The sequence below is a fragment of the Andrena cerasifolii genome, chromosome 4 (genome assembly GCF_050908995.1).
Source record: "Andrena cerasifolii isolate SP2316 chromosome 4, iyAndCera1_principal, whole genome shotgun sequence".
NCBI classification, from domain to species: Eukaryota; Metazoa; Arthropoda; class Insecta; order Hymenoptera; family Andrenidae; genus Andrena; species Andrena cerasifolii.
Window position 1 is genome coordinate 2550181 of NC_135121.1, and position 20148 is coordinate 2570328.

The 20148-nt window shown below is 38.5% G+C and overlaps 1 protein-coding gene across 3 annotated transcripts in view; it reads left to right on the plus strand.

Annotated features, from left to right (window-relative positions):
- Ggamma30a (guanine nucleotide-binding protein subunit gamma-e) overlaps window positions 1-19845 on the plus strand; it is a 78355-nt gene extending 58510 nt beyond the window's left edge. For 2 of the 3 annotated variants that reach the window (XM_076810451.1, XM_076810452.1), the window contains exons 3-4: window positions 14236-14363; window positions 18713-19845. In XM_076810451.1, coding sequence (XP_076666566.1) covers window positions 14236-14344 — 109 coding nt within the window. In that variant the 3' untranslated portion in view covers window positions 14345-14363; window positions 18713-19845. The remainder of the gene's footprint in view (window positions 1-14235; window positions 14364-18712) is intronic. The other variant, XM_076810453.1, reaches the window with a different exon arrangement.
- Window positions 19846-20148: the final 303 nt, after the last annotated feature.

Here is a 20148-nt window from a genome sequence, read left to right on the forward strand (position 1 = left end):
TTCTCGCCGGAGAGCGGTGGCCAGGCAGCGCGTACGGCACACGGATGGAGGAACGGGTATGCTTTTGTGGTGCGGTACGGACGCTAGGAGGGGGTACGCTTGGTCGTGGAGTGGTGGTAGCGGCCGTGGGACAAAACCCACCGTTCTGGTATCACTGCATGGGAGGCTTTTAGTTTTCCCCTTTTCTTTGATTGATCCTGATCTGCTGATGGCTAGGACAAGTGTTCATCCCAAACCGAATTGAAATTCGGAAATGAGGGGGGGGGGGCGAGTCTCATACAATCAATAATGCATGGAGTATTTTCTTCTTGCCCCTATAAGTCACAAGACCTGTCTAAGTGTCTTGGTTGTCCTGCTGAATATATTAGTTTCGATTTTGATTAGTTAGGCAATTTTACTTTTGATTAGGTATTGTCTGATTTTTGAAAGACGGCACCTTGGGGCCGGGGCAACTAACTTGTGATGATTACCCGCCCAGGCGTCTTCTTTCGAAAATCAGACAATAGTTGATGTTACTTGTGGTTAGTTTCGAGGAAAGTACAAAGAAACTTACTTTTTTCAACTATTAAATTACTAGTATTATCAACTGCACATGAAACGCTGTCTTCACCGTTTGAGGATATTGCAGAGTTCAAGTCTAACGGTTGCTCTGTACATATCTGTGGAGAAAAATCCAGAGCTTGTGACTGACGACCATGTATACGGTCTGCGTACAGTTTCCACAGTTTGTACATCGGATCAGTGCATTCGTCATTGAAGCTTCTCTTTCTTGAAACATTTCGATTGTTACGTCACCACGCCCATGCTCTATCACTTTCTTTGTTGTTGAGTAATCCTCTTGAGACGGCAAGGAATCATCTGATGATGTGTTGAATATCATATTGCGTCTTGTACTGATGCATTTGTTATAATTAATAGCATTTTCATCGAATGGCGATAGGCCATATCTTTCGAAACCTTTCTGTATTGTTTCTTTTTTATAAAACTGATTGAAAGCCGTTTGAAACATTGGAGCAAAAGTTGATTTTGTAATGGCTTTCTGTAGTTTTTGTTTGTACTCTAGAACTACCTTCTTCCACTTTTCTTTTAACGGCTTGAAAATAGATACATTGCATGGTTGCATAATGTGAGTTGCGTTGGGTGGTAAACAATAAAAAATTATATTGTGTTGGCTACGAAACTTAGACATTTCTGGAAAAAGTGACTGGAAACACCGCGTCATTCTCCCAACACCACGGACAAAACACATTGGCGATGTATTCAAGAAATGTTTTGAAGACCATCCACCCACTATCAGAGCGACCAATGGGCCATGTGCTTGGAACAGAGTTTGAAATTTCTCTTGGAATTCTTTCGTAGGGGTAAACTATCATGGGTGGCACGTAATTACTATCTGCAGAAAATGTGCACAACACAGTTATCGATTCTTTTTCTTTTGCACTGGCTATTTCGTAGAAATTCTTTTCGTTTTTGGGTCCTAACATTTTACCAGTTTTTGGACAAATTCGGACGCCTGTTCCGTCACTATTAAAAACGCTTTTATGCCTTGTAAGAACATCAAGAACATTGATTTCTTGCAAAAAATCCTTGATTTCGCCGAATCATTCTCTTATACCTTTTTCAGTCACTGCGGCCCGAGCTTTTAAAATAATTTCGGTACTTCTCCTGACAATTTGAGGATGTCGTTGCAGGAATAATTTAAACCATTTAAACCCAGGTTTATCATCAATAAATAAATTATGTCTAGGTGTTTCCTTAAGTACACGTTGCACAGTAACTTTGACTTCCTTGGGATGCATTGAAAATCCTAGTTTTGCCGTGCTCAAAATCCAGTGCTCTAATCGGTTTTCTTCCTCTTCTGGTAAAACTGAAGAGGGACCCATCTTTCTTCTTTCTGGATTTTTACCAGTCAATTTTGCACTTAGAGTTGATTTTGGTAAGCTTTAATTTTCAGCTGCTTTACACAGTGTCATTCCACTCCTTACTGCTTCTAATGTATTTTTCATATCCTCCTCTGTATATTTGAAGCGTTTATAAGGAACAATTTTCCTTTTTTTATGTCATCTAAATTAAAATGAATTTTCTGTTTTCTGAATAATTCTATGTTCATTCAGTGGAGAGTAGGTTAAAAACCCGAACCAGTAAATAAACACTAATAAATTGCAAATATTTAACAGTATTTATTAAATATATTTCACTGAAATTAAAGATTGATAATATCAACAGTTGAAAAAACTATTACATACCTTGGGAATCAATTATTTCACACTTCACACAATATAATGGTTAACTGTCCCTCGTCGTGAGTGGCAGCACCCGAAACCGCAAAACAAAAAAATTAATACGCGCCTAAGACGTTCATAGATTAAAAAAATATTGTTATTGCCCTTATCTCAATAAATTTTCTTTTATTCTAAATTTAAGATCATTGTTTTCAATGAAATAGTATTCTTGTTATACACGAAAAAAGTAAATTTGTTCATTCACTGGTCAATTCACCCTGTTCAAAAATAATTGTGCCACCGTGTGTATGAAGGCGTCGCGTGCGGAATAGTTGACAGAGAGGTAACAGGCGGTAAGACGGAGAGAAACGTAGATGGTTGAGTGGGGAGTCGGACCAATCAGCGCCTCCTCAGAATCATCCCTGCGCGGAAAAAGTTTTTCTTAGGATGGATTCAGTATAGCCTGGCTAGCCCGTCAAGGGAGCCTTTGTAGCGTCGCGCGGTCTCCTTGACAACGGAAGACACGCTGCGGGAAAGAAAGATTGGAAGGGGAAGCAGGCGTGTGAGGGGCCCCAACGCTGGACAGCGCTGTTCTGTAGTTTTAAATTATCTATCCCTGTCTGACTACAGAAATCGCCCGTTATTAGTCCGTCGAACGGGGCTGGCGGCGGACTCATAGTGGGTTGCGGACATGGTTCCGCGTGGCGAGTGGCTGTGTCGACTCTTTCGTTTCGTCTCGCTCGTTGTCCGGTTCTCTCACTCTCGTCCGCAGGCTTCCAAGAAATGGTGGGAATAGTCGCTGGACTCTCAACGGGCGGCAAAAATGGACTCATAACGGGCGATTACTGTATATCCGTTTCTCCATAGACATTCTTCTCTTTCCTTACTATTTTTCGTCATACCAGTTTTATTTTCCTTTTCCCTCAGGTACTCTTTGACTAGCAGTCTATTTTTGCATTTCTGATTCCTTCCTCGTATCTTAAGGGGTTATACCTAGTCAGGCGGCAGAAAAGAGGCGAAAGTTTGTGAATTTTCTTTTGAAAAAACGGAAGCATATATTCTTACAGAACTTTTTGCGCTTAAAAGAGCAACATTTAAAGAACATTTGGTCATTTTTTCGTAGAAAAATATTTACGTTTATAATAAAGTAACAACCGACATCCAAGAAGCACTTTTAAAAATTTGGTTTTGCGGTGAGCACTGCCATTCGGAACCAGATTATCTAAAATAAAAAAACAAAAAAGATTTCGTTAGTATATTAATGTATCCTCAGGTTGACGGAGAGAATTTTCCGAAATATTAATTTAAAACAAAATGGCTGGGTCGTGATTTTTGCACGAAAAAATCAGGATTTCAACTTCAAATAGCCGCCATTTTGTTTTAAATTAATATTTCGGAAAATTCTCTCCGTCAACCTGAGGATACATTAATATACAAACGAAAACTTTTTTTTTTTTTGATTTTAGATAATCTGGATCCGAAAGGCAGCAGTGCTCACCGCAAAAGCAAATTTTTAAAAATGCTTCTTGGATGTCGGTTGTTATTTTATTATGAACGTAAATATTTTTCTACGAAAAAATTACCAAATGTTCTTTAAATGTTGCTCTTTTATGTGGAAAAAGTTTTGTAAAGATGTACACTTCCGCTTCTTAAAAAAAAATTCACAAATATTCACCTCTTTTCGGCCGCCTGACTAGGTATAACCCCTTAATAATAACGCTCTTTTTCCCGCTGTAATCTGCATCTTAACCCTCTTAGTGTCTTCTAACACTATATATTTGGGTGTGTACTAATCTAATCCTAACACTGTCTTAAATTTATCTGAATATCTTCTAGGTATTTCTGCTCTTTTCATCCAACGAAATACTTCCACCCCATACAACATTATCCCTACCACTAGATGGCCAAACATAAAAACTCTTCTTTTAAAATCATCTTTAAATTTCCTTTTTCCTATTCCACATATTTGTCTTACAATTAGCACTACATTTGCCTTCTTTGCTCGCTCCTTTATATGGCTGCTCATATCTCCGTTCCTTTGGAACCCAACTCCAAGATATACGAGCTCTTTCACCTTCTGCATTTTGATTTCCTTTCTTTACCTCCTCCTTTCTTGAAAACCATAATTTTTTATTTTTCGGTATTCAATGCCAATTTCCTTTAGTCCAGATATTTCTCAAATTTTCACACCATTGTTTTCATGTCCTCCTCCCTTTCTGCCACTAACGCTACATCATCAGCGTATGCCAATGTCCAAAATCTTTGTTTGCCAATTCAACCCCCCCCCCCTCCATCTTTTCCGTTTCTGAAGTACTCTTCTAGGTCCGAGATAAAAATCTGACCCCCACTCTTGTCCAAAATGTATCTGTTAATTCTTCCTTCACCCTAACTACATTCTCTGTCTCCTCATATATTTCTTTTACCCGTTCTGTTAGTCCCTGTCTTAGCCCTCTCTTCTTCAAAGCTCCTTCCAAATGCCGCTGTCAAATGCCGCTTTAAGATCAATGTAGAACGCAAAGAGTTCGCCTCTGCTTCTTCCAATCTCTTTTTCTATAACATGTTGCAGCACGTATATATTGTCTATCGTTCCCCTGTTTTTCCTAAACCCTGCCTGTGTTTCTGGTAATATATATTTCTCCTCTACATCTTTTTTTAATCTTTCATTTAAAATTGCCGCATACAGTTTATAGACTGAGTCCAATAGAGAAATTCCCCTATAGTTCGTAACTTAGTCTGTATTGTTTTCTTTTATGTATGGGGAAGATCACCGCCCTCCTCCAATCTTTCGGATAGCCCTCCCCTCTCCAAACAGCCTTTACCATTTCCTTTAGTCTTTCCTTAATTTTCTTAATTGCCCACGTTTTGATTTTCTTAAATCTACTTTTGGCGACTCTTCCACCAACTTACTATCCACAACTGTTTTACCGACTGTACTCTCACCTCTCGCGATTTCTTCTACCGATCCTTGCTCGCTATTCGCCATTTTTCTAACCTCTGCGCCACGGACGTAATCTTTTCCCCCAGTAGACTACCCTTCCTGCCCTCGCCTTTTTATTCTTTATTTCTTTCCCGTGCTACGGCTCTCGCCTTTTCTTCGTAAAAGTGCAGACTCAACGTAAGAAATGAGAAACTGGGCACATTTTTGCGATTTCGATTTTTTTCAGATGATTAAATGAATTGTCGATGTTAATGTCGGTCGAAATTGCCGTTGTTTTAAATAACAGATAAATATAAACATTTCGGTGAAATGTTAAATGAGTATTGAAAATTTCGAAAGATATGAAAAGAGTGTTGCAATTTTCATAGAAGTATCAAATGGGTATCGATACTTTTGCAGAAGCATCGCGCAGATATTTTTGTCTTCATAGACGTTTCAAACAGGTATCGATATTTTCGTGAGGTATCAAACGGGTATCGATACCTTCATAGAAGTATCAAACGGGTATCCATATTTCTGATACCAACGTCTTACCCTGATAGCCAGATCTGGGCAGCAGAATCTGACGTCAGAACTGCAGCAGTCTGTGTCCGCATTTGGCTGCGTTCTGATGTGCAGAGCCTGAGGTGCAGTGCCTGATGTCAGATGGACAGCAGATCGACAGCAGATCGACAGCAGATTTCGCCGTCTGCTAGGCACAGCAACAGCGCCATCTGAGATCCAGAATTACCAAGCAATTGCCTACAGATGGCGCTGTTTCTGTGCCTAGCAGACGGCGAAATCTGCTGTCGATCTGCTGTCCATCTGACATCAGGCATTGCACCTCAGGCTCTGCACATCAGAACGCAGCCAAATGCGGACAGACTGCTACAGTTCTGACGTCAGATTCTGCTGCCAGATCTGGCTATCAGGGTAGTTAGATATTATTCGATACCGCATCATAATTTCCGGGCTGGTATCGATAGTAAGGTAGGGTGGGGCTAAAAGTCCGGCGGGTAAAAAGTCCCGAATTCAAAATCTCTATTCCTAAACAATGTATTGAGTTTCGCAGTATACTATGTAAAAGGAGAGAAGAAACGGAGGTGAATAAAGAGTCGCCAGTCGCTCCTGGACGTTCGTGCGAATTACACGACGCCTTCGTTATTTTATGTATCGAAAACCAAGAGAAGCACGTCGTCTTTATTGTTTTATACGAAGTAAACCACAGTTTAAAAGCGTATCAGCCAAGTACGTTAAGATTGTATGTTCCTTTAGTAATGTGTGCATGATATTGTTTATTGCTGAATGATAATATTTATAGATAATATTTATATTAATATTTATGACTATTGAGGTACCATTGGGGCAAAAAGTCCCTCAGACTGAAAACATATATTTTATTATTTGTTTTCATAATAAGATGGTCAGTTTTCTTAATAAGTTTAATGAAATGATGCCAAAGTTTTTAAATAGGTTTTGTTTTAGTTGAGCGATTTTTTTTAGTTTTTAGTTCAAAGTGAGCCTTTGACTTATATTTTTATTTTTTGTTAAAGACGTCATGCTTTCCGCTCAATATTGAATACAAAAAAGAATTGGTTTAATAAATATTTGTTGATTTGAAAAGAATTTTTTACTTATTTAGATTAATATTACACGAAAAGACATTAGGGACTTTTTGCCCCGTGCGTGGGGCAAGAAGTCCATTTTGCATTGACAAACATTTTGTGGTATAACTTAACAGAAAATAACAATATCAATAATCGAACTTTGTGATCGTACAGCATAATAGTTATAGTTTATATAAAAAAGAGCAGATAGCTCTAGATTGTTATTACTAAATTTTACATAGGTTTATATGAAAAACGGGATTTTTAGCTCCACCCTATCCTATTGATTTGGTATTGGTCCGATCACTAAGCGTGGCAGTTATGCAAGTTAGCAACTTAATCAATAAAGTCTTTGAAAACAGAGTTTGAGAATGTTCAAGAAAAATAGAAATGAACAAAGAAGGACAGACAAACACAAGTATGAAAAAGAAAGAAGATGAAGTGTAAAACCACGATCTAGAGCAGTGTTATTCAAAACTTTTCAGGTCACTGCCCTCTTAGTTCTATCAAATTATTTCAACCGCCCCCTGCCATACACAGGCTGTCTCATTTTAATCTTTCCACGTGGTCATCTTCTAAAGTTTAGAATTGCACCGCTGTATAGCCGCATTACAATATTGTGTGTTACGACATTTACGACTATTACGAGAATTTTAAGTTGCAGTTCGTCGAATATCACTGACACAGTTGCCGTAAAAAATATTCTATTAATATAAGAAAATAGTGAACTTTGTTGGGTACAGTATTTCCTCGTTAGCGGCTCGCTGATCGGGACCGGCGTTGAGCCCGTATCGTGAACAGAGCAGGGGGACCAAGCCGTCTTTGTTTGGCTGAAGTTTTCCCGTTTAGTTAGCACCGCATTGGTAGGAGGCGCTAGGTACATCACACAACATACCTACGTGTATCAGTGAGCACGACACACAACCTTTCGACGTTGGTGAAATGTTACCATGACGACCGTCGTCATTTAGAAATGTTTGGCGCAGACACGAGGAAGTGTCCTCACTTTCCCTGGTTTACCCTTTCTAAGGCCGTCTGACCATTGATTGTCGCGTCAATGACGCGTATGCAGCAGATAGAAGGATATACAAAGAAATTGAATATATTTTCTTTTCCTAAGAAAAGAAGAAATATTCAATTTCAATGTTTATCCTTCTATCTGTTGCATACGTGTCGCTGGCGCGACGATCCGTGGGCAGGTTTTAAAGTAAACGGTGCATTACACGTATACACATACACATACGTCCCGATTCACACCAATTCACACATTCACAGTTTAGTACGCACCTCATTGGTAGGAGGCGCTACAAACTCTGCTTCAACTTTCGTAAGAGGGAAGCTTGGCCCCCCTGGAACAGAGCCCTAATTCCGAGTGTTCGTTTCTCGCTTCTTTCTGGCCGAAAGGGGGAGCGAGATGGAACACTGCGTGCGCGGCGAGCGTGCGCGATGGTCGCAAGCGCTTACCGTGGGCACGAAAACCGCTTCGCAAAATCTTGACGCAGGCCCGTCACGAATCTTTTTTGCGTCCTAGGCGAACTTGTCAAATTGCGCCCTTTATTATAATACATTTATTTGAGTTTATTGATGACCTTACTCTGAATTTTTATTCGTAGTTTAAAACAGTTGCAGTGCAATTTGTAATATTTTATTTTAAAGTATATTTTCAACAATACCAGCAATGAAAATACCATTGTGCACCTCTTGTTAACTTTCCGCCCTAGGCAGTGGTCTAATTTTGTTTATAGGGACAAGCTAAGCTTACAGGCAGAGATCATTATGTACATAGCCAAAGAAAGTACATATATAACGCGTTTTAGACTAAATAAATCATTTATACTTTTGAAAAATGAAATTCTAATATTTTCTATTTTATGTACATATTTGTGACAACTATGCCAAATTTCCTAAATGAAAGGAAGGCCAATTTCGACTTCCTTCGTACAATTATGTATGTGCTCCGACTGCGTATGAATTGTTGCTTGGTTGCTGATATATACAATTGTACGAAGGTCGTCGAGATTGGCTTTCCTTTCATTTAGGAAATTTGGCATTGTTGTTACAAATATGTACATAAAATAGAAAATATTAGAATTTAATTTTTCAAAAGTATAAATGATTTATTTAGTCTAAGACGCGTTATATATGTACTTTCTTTGGCTATGTACATAATGATCTCTGCCTGTAAGCTTAGCTTGTCCCTATAAGCAAAATTAGGCCAATGCGTAGGGCGGAAAGTCGACAAGAGGTGCATAATGGTATTTTCATTGCTGGTATTGTTTAAAATATACTTCAAAATAAAATATTACAAATTGCCAAGTTCGCCTAGGGCGCAAAAAAGACTTGAACCGGGCCTGCGTCAAGATTTTGCGAAGCGGTTTCGTGCCCACGATACGCGCTTGCGACCATCGCGCACGTCCGTCGCGCACACAAAGGACAGAATGTTAGGCGTCCGAATGACGGAGCGAGACAAAACATCAACGCGTCGTTCGTCTCGTACCGTCCTCGCTCGCTTTCAGTGCCTCTCGCTCGCTCTCGTTCCATCTCGCTCTCGCCTTCGCCGGACAAGAGTGAGACAGAAATGGTGGGGATAGCGAAAAGTGTCCGTATCGTGTACACCAAACCGAGCCCGTAACGAGGAAATACTGTAATCATGTGCAACCTGATCTTATTAGAATTCTAATCGTCCCCATTTCCGTCCCCTTATGTGTAATACTCCTATGCCACCCTCTTAATCCCATAAGGAGGCGGTAGCGCCCACTTCGAAAAAAATCGGGTGCGTTTGTGCCGGGGGTACGGATGGGTAACGTGAATACATGTACAATGTCCCCCCAAGAGAATGTTTTCCTGTCACCGTGGTCAGGAAGCAAATCACACAAACAAATAATTACTCCATTATAATTGTATTGATCATAGGCCTATGGTATGAGAAATATGATATAAATGGCAAAGGTTAAATCTATACAAGTACTGAACATCATAAAAAATTATCAAATATTTAACTTTAGGAAACCAGTTTCCTACATATACCTTCAGCGTAACTACTCGTCGCTAATCTTTTATATCGGGAATTGATAGATCTCGACACTAGCTGTCGATTGCAACAAAAACGAGCGTCGTAACTTCGCCGAGTCAGAAGTTATACGGCACGGAAGTTTCCAAACGCAGCGAAAACATGAACAAAAATAGCGGCGTCCCCCCTCTGCCGCGCGCGATGCGTTACGATCCTCACTTAGCGCAACAAATTCTTTGATTCTTTGGCTATCGAGTGGTGTGATTGGATTACGGATATATACCATAGATTCAGAGCTGCAATGCCAAACTGTATCCCCCGATTTTGTTATCATCAGGTTTTCTGGAATGTGCCCCCCTGAACGGAATCAAATTTAAAGACGTATTCACGTCAAAACACGGATTTAGAGCTAACATAGAATGTGATAGTATAGTGTCAGAGCCAGGAAAAATCCACACAAATAGTATAATATTAAAACCAGAGGATAGTCACAATTGTTATCAATCGTGACTTACGGTGACGGTTTAAAAACGTAAATTTTTATTACTATTTACTTCTTTGAGGTAACCATAACTTGAAAATTGTTCTTTCGCGTTTTCATGTACATTTATGGAGTCGTCGATCCCATTGAACCTACGAAACACATCTTGAAAATGATATGTCAATCGGTACATACATATGATATTGTGAACATAAATTAAAATCACAGCTTTACAATAAACATCTGTGAAGTATCCTTCTGCGATATTGGTGAATCGTTGCGGGTTTGTAGTATAATTAAAACTATGGAATATCTAGAGGAAACCTGTCCAAAACCGTATATTCAAGGTTCTAGGTTCTAGGTCTTTTTAAGACTTTTTAAATTATAAAACAAATTGGGTAATGAAAAATATAATTGAAAAGTCCAAACAGGCTACTTAATTCAAGAATAAAACAAAACCTGTTCTTTTTCCGATTTTCCCCATAGGGTGGACATAATCGTTATGCACTACACGATTTTGCCCCGGTCTAAAGTAACAACAATAGTATTAATTTGTATCTACGAAGTAATGAGCCCCTCGGAACCAAATGACTTTTGTCTCAAATATTTCTTCCTATCTGAAAAATTATAGAAGTTATTCAGGTGGCTTGTCTTAGGTGGCTCATCATGTATACACAACAATTATTTTCAACCTTATTTTCTCCACGTTCCTTTGGTTTGCAATTTTGGGTTGGTCAATTTTTGGTTTTTAGCTTTTATGGAGTGTTCTATATTCGGAGTAGGTGTTTTCTTCTTCTTGTTGCGTCAAATAGCGGGGTACGGTTTTACCCCGTACGGTTGTGCCCCAAGACGTAAGCACCTACACTTTTGGTTACAGCTAAATATGAAAATGACAACACGCGGCCACGATATTTAAAATATAATATTTTGTATATACTTTTTGTATACAAGAAATTGTAAGCATTGTATATAGACGAACCTGATCCGAAATCAGGGAGTCGCGGAAAATATTATTTGCACCTCGTAACTCTAAATTAAAGGACAATGTTAAGTCGCAGAGGGGATTAGTGACCTACGAGCCTACAGCGTATGCTATACACCGTTGAATAGATCTCACCAATACGAATCGATTGATACGATTTTAAACTTCGAAATCAGATGGAATCACCTCGAAAAAAGACTTCAAAGTTCGAGATTTTGCGGTTTTGAACAAAAGAAACCGGTAGTAAAATCCCATCCGGCCCGAGGGACCTCGGGTAGGCACCTGAGGGAAAACCGAGGGATGTAAGCGATACTCTAGCAGACTGGGCGACAAATGTGCCTCATGACCTTAATTTCAGGGCCGTGTTGGGCCTGCGTTTGCCCTATAGGCCCCTTTTCTATGATGCCCAGTACGAAATTGCCAATGGATTAGTGGTCCAAAGGCCAAACGCAGCCCCATCACAGCCCTGAAATGAAGGTCGTGGGGCACATTTGCCGCCCCAACCTGCTAGAGTATCGCTTGCATCCCTCGGTTTTCCCTCAGGTGCCTACCCGTGGTCCCTCGGGCCGGATGGGATTTTACTACCGGTTTCTTTTGTTCAAAACCGCAAAATCTCAAACTTTGAGGCCATTTTTCGAGGTGATCCCATCTGATTTCGAAGTTAAAAATCGTATCAATCAATTCGTCTTGGTGAGATCTTTCCAACGGCGTAGAGCATACGCTGTAGACTCGTAGGTCACTAATCCTCTCTGGGACTTAACATTGTCCTTTATTAGCCGAGACGATTTTTTTTTCGATTATTATTTTAAATGATACGATGGTCAAATTCGGGTTTTTAAATGGGACTATTTTTTTTTAGAGTTCACTTGGTAGTGCGTTCCAAGCCAAATTCAATAACCTATAATGTATACACATTGAGATGTATACATATTTTTTTGAGATATTGCGCTTGCAAATTTACTGATTTTCATTGGAAGAAAACCCGCTGGAATAGCAAGCACCGGGGGTGGTCCTGTTCGCGCCACGGGTGGCACGAGTTGGGCATTGCCTGTTGAAACAGATACCTACCTGCCAAAGGTCTACGCCAGGAATGGTAGGCCCAAAGGCTGGACAATTCTTTTCCGTCACAAATGCTAGGTAGGTACATCTGCGGTATCGAGAAGGGTACCGTTAATGTTTCAAAACGTCAACAAATTTATTTAGAGTTTGTACGCAAGGAGAAGTAGGAAAATGTTTATTTTAGTTTATTCGACGGGAATTCATCCGTCGACCACAAATAATTTTTTATTTGAACGCCTTTTATCCTGAGCTTCAATTTGTTCTCGAATAAATATAAAAATACAGAAAATTGTTTGCAGCTCCGGATGTATGGCATTCAAATAGAAAAATTATTTGTGGCCGTCGGATGAATTCCCGTCGAATAAACTGATCCATCCGTGGCGCTACAGATAAAAATTAACTCGGGTTATCTTTACTCGAGACAAATAAAGATAAAGTCTCTTTTATTTGATACGTTATTTCCATAATTTTTTATTTAAATAATGTCTCTCTCTGACGGACAGTATAGAAGTGAAAGAGTGTGTGCTGAGGAGAGAAACAATGTATTGACATGAAAAAAGTATGTAGAAAATATACGAGAAAGTAAATGTATAAAAGTGAGAAGACACTGAAGAGCATGAGCGACTGTAAGAAGAAAATGAAAAGGCGTGTTATAATGCCACATACGTCAGAATAGGTTTGGGTTAGGCCCGAAAAAATTCAGAGTTTTATAGGTTAGAAATTTGATTCTTTTCCGATAGCTTCATCTCGTATTGGTCTACGCATAGCTTCGTAAGGCACACAACTATTACGTTAAGAATAAACAACATTCACACAGCTACCTTATAGGCGGAGCCGAGCAGCGTTCACGTTACTCCGCTATACTCTACGGGGGCCACGCAACTCCAACTGACAAATCCACGATCGTCAGATGGTGGTGGTTGATTTCTCCTCGATCGCTGCTTGCAAAAACGAACTCACCGGCCAATATATCTGGCCTCGACCTTAGTTCCATTATGTCTCTTTCGTTCTTTGATGCTATGAAACCATCATCGACATATAGCGTTAATATCAACATATAGCGTTAATATTCACAAAAACACATGGTTCTGATCTAGAAGATTTGAGTTTCTTCGTTTTGAAGCTTTGATTCCACACGGGCTGTTTCAATCCATATATCGCCTTTTTTAGTTTGTAACTTTATTTGCATCTTCTTCAAATCCTTCCGGTATGTCTAGATATATCTCTCCAATTAGCTCTCCATACAGAAATGCTGCCTTTATATCAAAGGTTATAATATATCTTTTTTCTTTAACTGCTAATGAGATTATAGTTCTTAGAGCATCCATATCCACTACCGGAGTGTACGTCTCGCTATAGTGTCCCACAACTTCTAGCTACCAGTCTGGCCCTGTATTTCCCATTGTCTTTCACTCTGAAAACCCACCTGGAGCTGAGAGGTCTTTTTCCATTTGTCCCGTCCCTATTTACTGCTTCCTATACTTAATTTTCTTCTAAGGATATCTTTTCCTCTTCTACAGCAGTTTTCCATTTTAGACTTTCGGGACCATGTACTGCCTGTTTATAGGTTAGAAAGGCGCTGCCATCGTATCTCATTAGTTTCCCTTACCCTCTCTGATTTTCTTACCGATTCAGATTCAGGCTTTTTTATTCTCTCTTCATTAGTCTCTTCTTTTTCTTCTGCTTCCTCATTTTCAGCGTCTGTTTCCTGGTTGTTTTCTCCTTCGTTTTCTCTTCGTTTTCTTCTTCGTTTTCTTCTTCGTTTTCAGTCCCTCTCTGTGGAAGCAGATCCTGATTAATCTGTTCTGTGTCCTCTTTCATTGTTTCATTTTCCGTTGGACTTGGCCCAAATTCTACGTCCCTCGCTGTTATTGTTTTTCTTTCCGCCGAGTCCCACAATCTGTATACATTCTTCGTGTAGCCCACAAACACGTACTTCTTACTTTTTGGCCTCCAGCTTCTTGATGGGCTCTTCGCATAAGCCTCGCTTCCAAAAATCTGCAGTCTTGAAAGATCTGGTTTTCTCTGCTCCCATTTTGCTATTGGGGTCTTCTCATCAACTGTAGTGGGAGATCTGTTTAACAGGTATGTAGCGACGTATAAAGATTCACCCCACATCTCATTGTTCAATTTTGAGTAAAAAAGCAGTGCTCCGGTCTTCTCCATGGATAATCTATTTAATCTTTCCGCTTTTCCATTCAGTTGAGGTGGATATGGAACGGTTCAGTCAAACCATACATTTGTTCTTTGTCCAACTGATCATTCTAGTCTTCATGTACTCTCTTCCATTTTCACATCGAACTTTTCAAACTTTACAATTCCAATAAGCTTTTGCTTCCTGCACGAATTCAGTTAACACTTCTTGAACTTCGGATTTATGTTTTAACAGTGAGATTTCCGTATAGTCAGTGAAGTCGTAAGGGAAGGTCGCAAAGAACCTTTTCCCGTCCCAAGTTTTATTTTCCAAGGGAGCACAATCGCCAGTATGCACCAGTTGAAAAATGAGCTGTCGAAAAATATTTTTACTCTGCTGGTAGTATTTCTATTATTTTTACCAGCATGTCTGCATCAATTTCTGTTTCGAATACTTTCAATGAGTATCTTAAATTTTGCAATCTGCTAATCTGTGTGGAAATATTTATTTTTTTTTTAGCGTGTAGTTATAGAATTCCTGTAACAGTTTGCAGTTTTGCTGTTGACTATCCCTTTGGAAGATTGAGCACATTTCTCACCACATATCGCACACAGTTTCACAATTTATCACAGGGTTGACTAACTGGTGGCTCACGGGCCACCGGGGGCACCTCCGCCTTGCTGCCACGCTGGCCGTTGCCCCCTCCATACCTACCAGACTCTGACGATTGCAGTCGAAAAGAGAAGGAAAGAAGGAGGAATCCACTGCGATCGTCAGAGTCTGGTAGGTATGGAGGGGGGCCGTTCAGCGTAGCACCAAAGCGGAGGAGCCCCCGGTGGCTCGCGAGTCACCAGTTAGTCAACCCTGATTTATCACATGCATTAATAAATATTTTCCCATTGTCATCATAATTACGAATGTGGTTTTTGCATCTTTGGTTTGCCCCTGGGGCCTGGCCTTTGTGTTAGTTCAGTGTTTGTCTGAACTAACAATGTAGTAAAGCTCACCTGCCTTTAGAATAATTGCGATTTGGAATCTCCGCATTTGGAAATTTTCCTCGCCTTTTAATTTTTCAATTTGTCAATTATTCTCTTGAAGTAGACTTTATTTTTCCCTTTTATTTATATTCTTCTATTACAGACCCCTGCCACGTGTTCTTACAGAATGTTCTAGAATTCTAACCTATCTTTCTTTTATACCACGTGGACTGAGCCCATAACCTGTTGGAATTAGATAGGCTTTTGTTTCTGTACATGTTAATATTTATTTCTATATAACGTAAATATATATTTCAATCTATATATAACATTAACCACTGTAACTATACAATACAATTTCGGTATTGTATTACATGACAAGATTTGTTCTTATCTTTGCTACACTCCTTACTTTCGCTGTGTCCGTACACTTTCTGTTCAAACTCTCATACCGGTCGACCAATTCAAACGCTCACACACACACGGACGCACAACTACATGCTCGCATCTCAGTCGTGCCAATGTCTGAGAAACAAACTCTGCTAGAATTATATACTACTTTCCAACAAGAGCGCTTAGAAGATGAAAGAATCACCAAAATGTACGATGTGCATGTGGCAAGAGATCATAAAATAAAATTACATACACTCAAATTGTTTTAGTTATTCAAACAATTAAGCAATTAGCCAATTTTAAATTTCTTGCAACTCCTGTCTCAGCAGAGAATTTTCTAAATACGTATATGGTATGTGCGATTTCATTCTCTTATTATATAGACAAGAAGATACATATACTGTATTCCGCCTTATTAATTTAATTTTTACTAATCGTGTTCGAATAACCGATTGTTCGAAAATAATTAAAATAAGCTCAATGTCGGTATAACATTTTTTCAGAAGGTAATGTGATCTTTCGGGTATAACATTTGTTGAAATTATAAGTGCTGATATCTAGCCTATGGTAGGAGCAATAGTTCATTAACCCACATTCAGTTCTAATAATGAGCGACAAGTGAAAGCCTACAACCTTCTGGAATTTTACGGTAAATTATTAAGTAGATACTACTGCGAATGAAATGTACCTGATACAATATTATTATCAACACTAGTGCTTCCAAATATACTCAATTCAGTAGGATCATTGCACATATCTTTAATTGTTGTGTTACTACCGCTTTAAAATTCTATCGATATTCTTTGTTTATTTTAAATCTGTTTATCTACTTGAAATTCTCTGAACAGCATACTACATAAATACGACATATAAGGAAAATTCGACGATAAAAATTTGTTGCTCCATTAAAAAGAAAGTAAACTAAACTGACATTGTAAAATCTCGTTAGTCAAGTATATATAACAATTCAGCATTTATTAGTTCTGTTTAGAGATATGTAACAATAAAATGCGAAAGTTAGTTGGCCGCAATGAAGCAGGCGCGTTCCTTTGGAACACAGATCTCTCCTTGAACGCAAAATCGACCGGAGTAGCTGAGTTCCTTTCACCGAGTTGTCCGCGGGGAAACGGCGTGTTGCTTGATTCTTGATGATTTTTCTACCGATTCCAACCTTACTTCGTTCAGAACAGACTTCGAATTACACGATACTTTAAATTAACAATTAACAGTTAAAACTCGAGGTTCGGAGCAGAGTTTACTACTTGGATACATTTTAATGCACAAATATTTAAAAATAATTTGTGGAAAGTGAAGATGCAACAGTGACACTACGTAAACGTTCGATGGAAACGTATTCAGGTTTTAATAAGAACAATCTAAGTAGGGTAAACGAACCAGTAGATGACTGAATTGTTGAATCTATGGACCTTTGAGATTAATACTTGAATATATTTATGTGTAACAATAAAGCAACTGTTGAAATTGCATTTAAATTTATTTTTCTTGAAATTTCTATAAACATAATTACTTATTCTTTTCGTAATTTAAAAAAAACACAATTATAAAATGCAAAACGTGTAGAAGCCCAGTAAATGACCGCAAACTTTTAATAAGAATTGTAGTTATTAATGTTTGCTTAAGGGGGAACACCACTGTGACCGCCGGAAAAGTAAGCTATTTTTAAGATTTTTTTTTCAGGCATAATTTACAGTTTTCATAGAAATATTGTATTACCTACCTTTAGTACGCTGTCTTAAGAGACTATAGAAAAAAAAAAAATAGAAAAACATCCATAAGTTTTAATATATTAATTAATCTTCTAGACCCCCACACGCGAGCTGGTCGAAGGTGTAACTATGGAACAGCAGGTCCGAAATCAAATTTCATTTTTTTGTTATAAACTATATGAGTGTAGTTTCCGTTGTACGTGCAAATTCTTTGATTGAAAACAAATGTTTTGAAATACGCTCGAAAAACTGTCCATCTTATTCGCGGATTTTCGAAAGTTTTCTTCTAAAGCGCACCATTTTTACAAAAATAATTTGTTTAAGAAATCGGTGCGTACAACGGAAACTACACTCATATAGTTGATAAAAAAAAAATTAAATTTGATTTCGGACCTGCTGTTCCATAGTTACACTTTCGACCAGCTCGCGTGGGGGGATCTAGAAGATTAATTAATATATTAAAATTTATGGATGTTTTCCTATTTATTTTTTTGTATAGTCTCTTAAGACAGCGTACTAAAGGTAGGTAATCAAATTTTTCCATGAAAATTGTATATTATTCCTGAAAAAAAATCATAAAAATGGCTTACATACATATAATAATGTTTAAATTTATAATTGACATTTCTTTGCCTAATGGTCACTCACTGGTGTGCGGTCAATTACTGGTTGGTTTACCCTGCATTAGTGAAAATCTAATCTATTCTAAAAATCTAAACTTCGACTGGCGAGAGGTAGACCATGCTGAGAATTATGATACTAATCAGTGGTGGAATTGTTTGTAACCACTACCTTAGAAGAGAGGAGCATCCTAACACAACTCTTTTGTATAAAGCAGATACCTAAGCTTGTTAGAAAACGTAATCATCAAGTTTATTGAAATGTATTCGAAGAAAAATTAAACAATTATTTTGTAAATTTTAGTCAGATATTTTGAGCTTATTCCATAAACAGGATCTGCGACATAACTCCCGTTTGCGGTGTTTCATTTTTATTTTTATGAGCGCATTTGCATTCACAGGGTTATTTGTGTGCTATTGCATAAAAACATTTTATGCTATCAGACGTTAGCATTAGCGTTGTTGTTACTTAATCAGATTGCAGTACAAAATGTGAATGAAGTTTTATAACAATCCATACTATTTAACTGAAAGAAATTGTGAATCCTAAGTTTAATCGAATCGGTGATCTCGTTATTTGCAGAATGAGGGAGTACGTGGAAGAGAACGAGAAGACTGACCCGCTGATACATGCGCCCGACAAGAAGAACAATCCCTGGGCCGAGAAAGGCAAATGTATAATCATGTAATCAGGATGTGGGGACCAGTGGAATAGGGGAATGGGTGAAGAAGACCTGGAATAACATCTGACGAAAACGGCGGATCGTTTAACCGCATTTATAGGGAAAATTAAGAAACGAATACAAAGCGAAGACAAACCGTATAAGACAGAAAAATGAGGAGGAGGAAGAAGAGAAGGCGAAGAACGGGGAACAAGTGCTGTGGGGTGGTAAAACAATGCACTTTGATCGAAATCCTGGATTGGAAAGGAGCCAGGCATCGTTCGGAAATATCATAAGAAAAGGAGATGCCAAGTTAGCGAGGAGCGAAGTCAAAGTAGCCGAAGTAAATTATTCAACAATCTAATCCTTCGCAGTTACCTGTTCATAGTAACTTTCCCGTTCGGCCTGCAAATCAACGAGCGAGGCGTATGAAGTTGACTTTCTTCATTCTAACCTTTGTTGGGGACGAATCTCGGAAATCGAATTCGTGCAGATCGGGACTATAGATTTGTGCAAAGACAAAGACGCGAAAAGTATTGTGTATCGATATCAATTGGTTACGCTTTCACGTCATACGTCTTATTTCTCTCTCTCGAGTGAGCGATCGGGCGAGCGAGCGAACGGTGATCTTTCTGCCGTAGGTACGCGCAAGGATTTCAGCCAAGGACGAGGAAAACAGAGATTGAAAATGTAATCGATTTGTTCAATGTTCTCAGTCGACATAAAAAAAAAATACTGGAAGGGCAAGCCGAACGGTGCGAAAAATAAAGTCTGGATGAAATTGGATTTCACTCGAATACTTCCGCCTTGTCGTTGTTCTGACTTGATAATAATTGATATTACACGTCGAACACCGTGTGCAATTCTTAACTATTACTATGAAAACTCTTTAAATCGTTTATTGCGCTGTAACGATAATTTATCTTAAGTACACAATGTAATCTAATGTCATTATATGTAAACACGTTATACCATATGTCTTACGATAAATACGCTATGCATATTTGGTGAATTTCTTACGGAAATATAATATATTCATATCATTTAAAATGTACCTTTGTGTGCAATTCCTGGTGTATCTTTTTATTTTCCGATTCCGTCATGCAATGGTATTATATTAAATTATTTTCTAACTTCTGTTTATTTTATAAATTTGCAACAGTCGTAAAAAGGTCTGAGTGAACAAATCTTGTATAAACATTTTTGTTCTTCTAGCAAGTACGATATGGCTAAGGAGAAAGGGAGAGAAACGGAAGCGGAAATGATAAACATTAACGTTTTGTATCCTGGGCCTGCTTACAATGTGATTTCCGTAGCTTGACAAACATAAATAATTTATACACTTGTCTGTTGTATG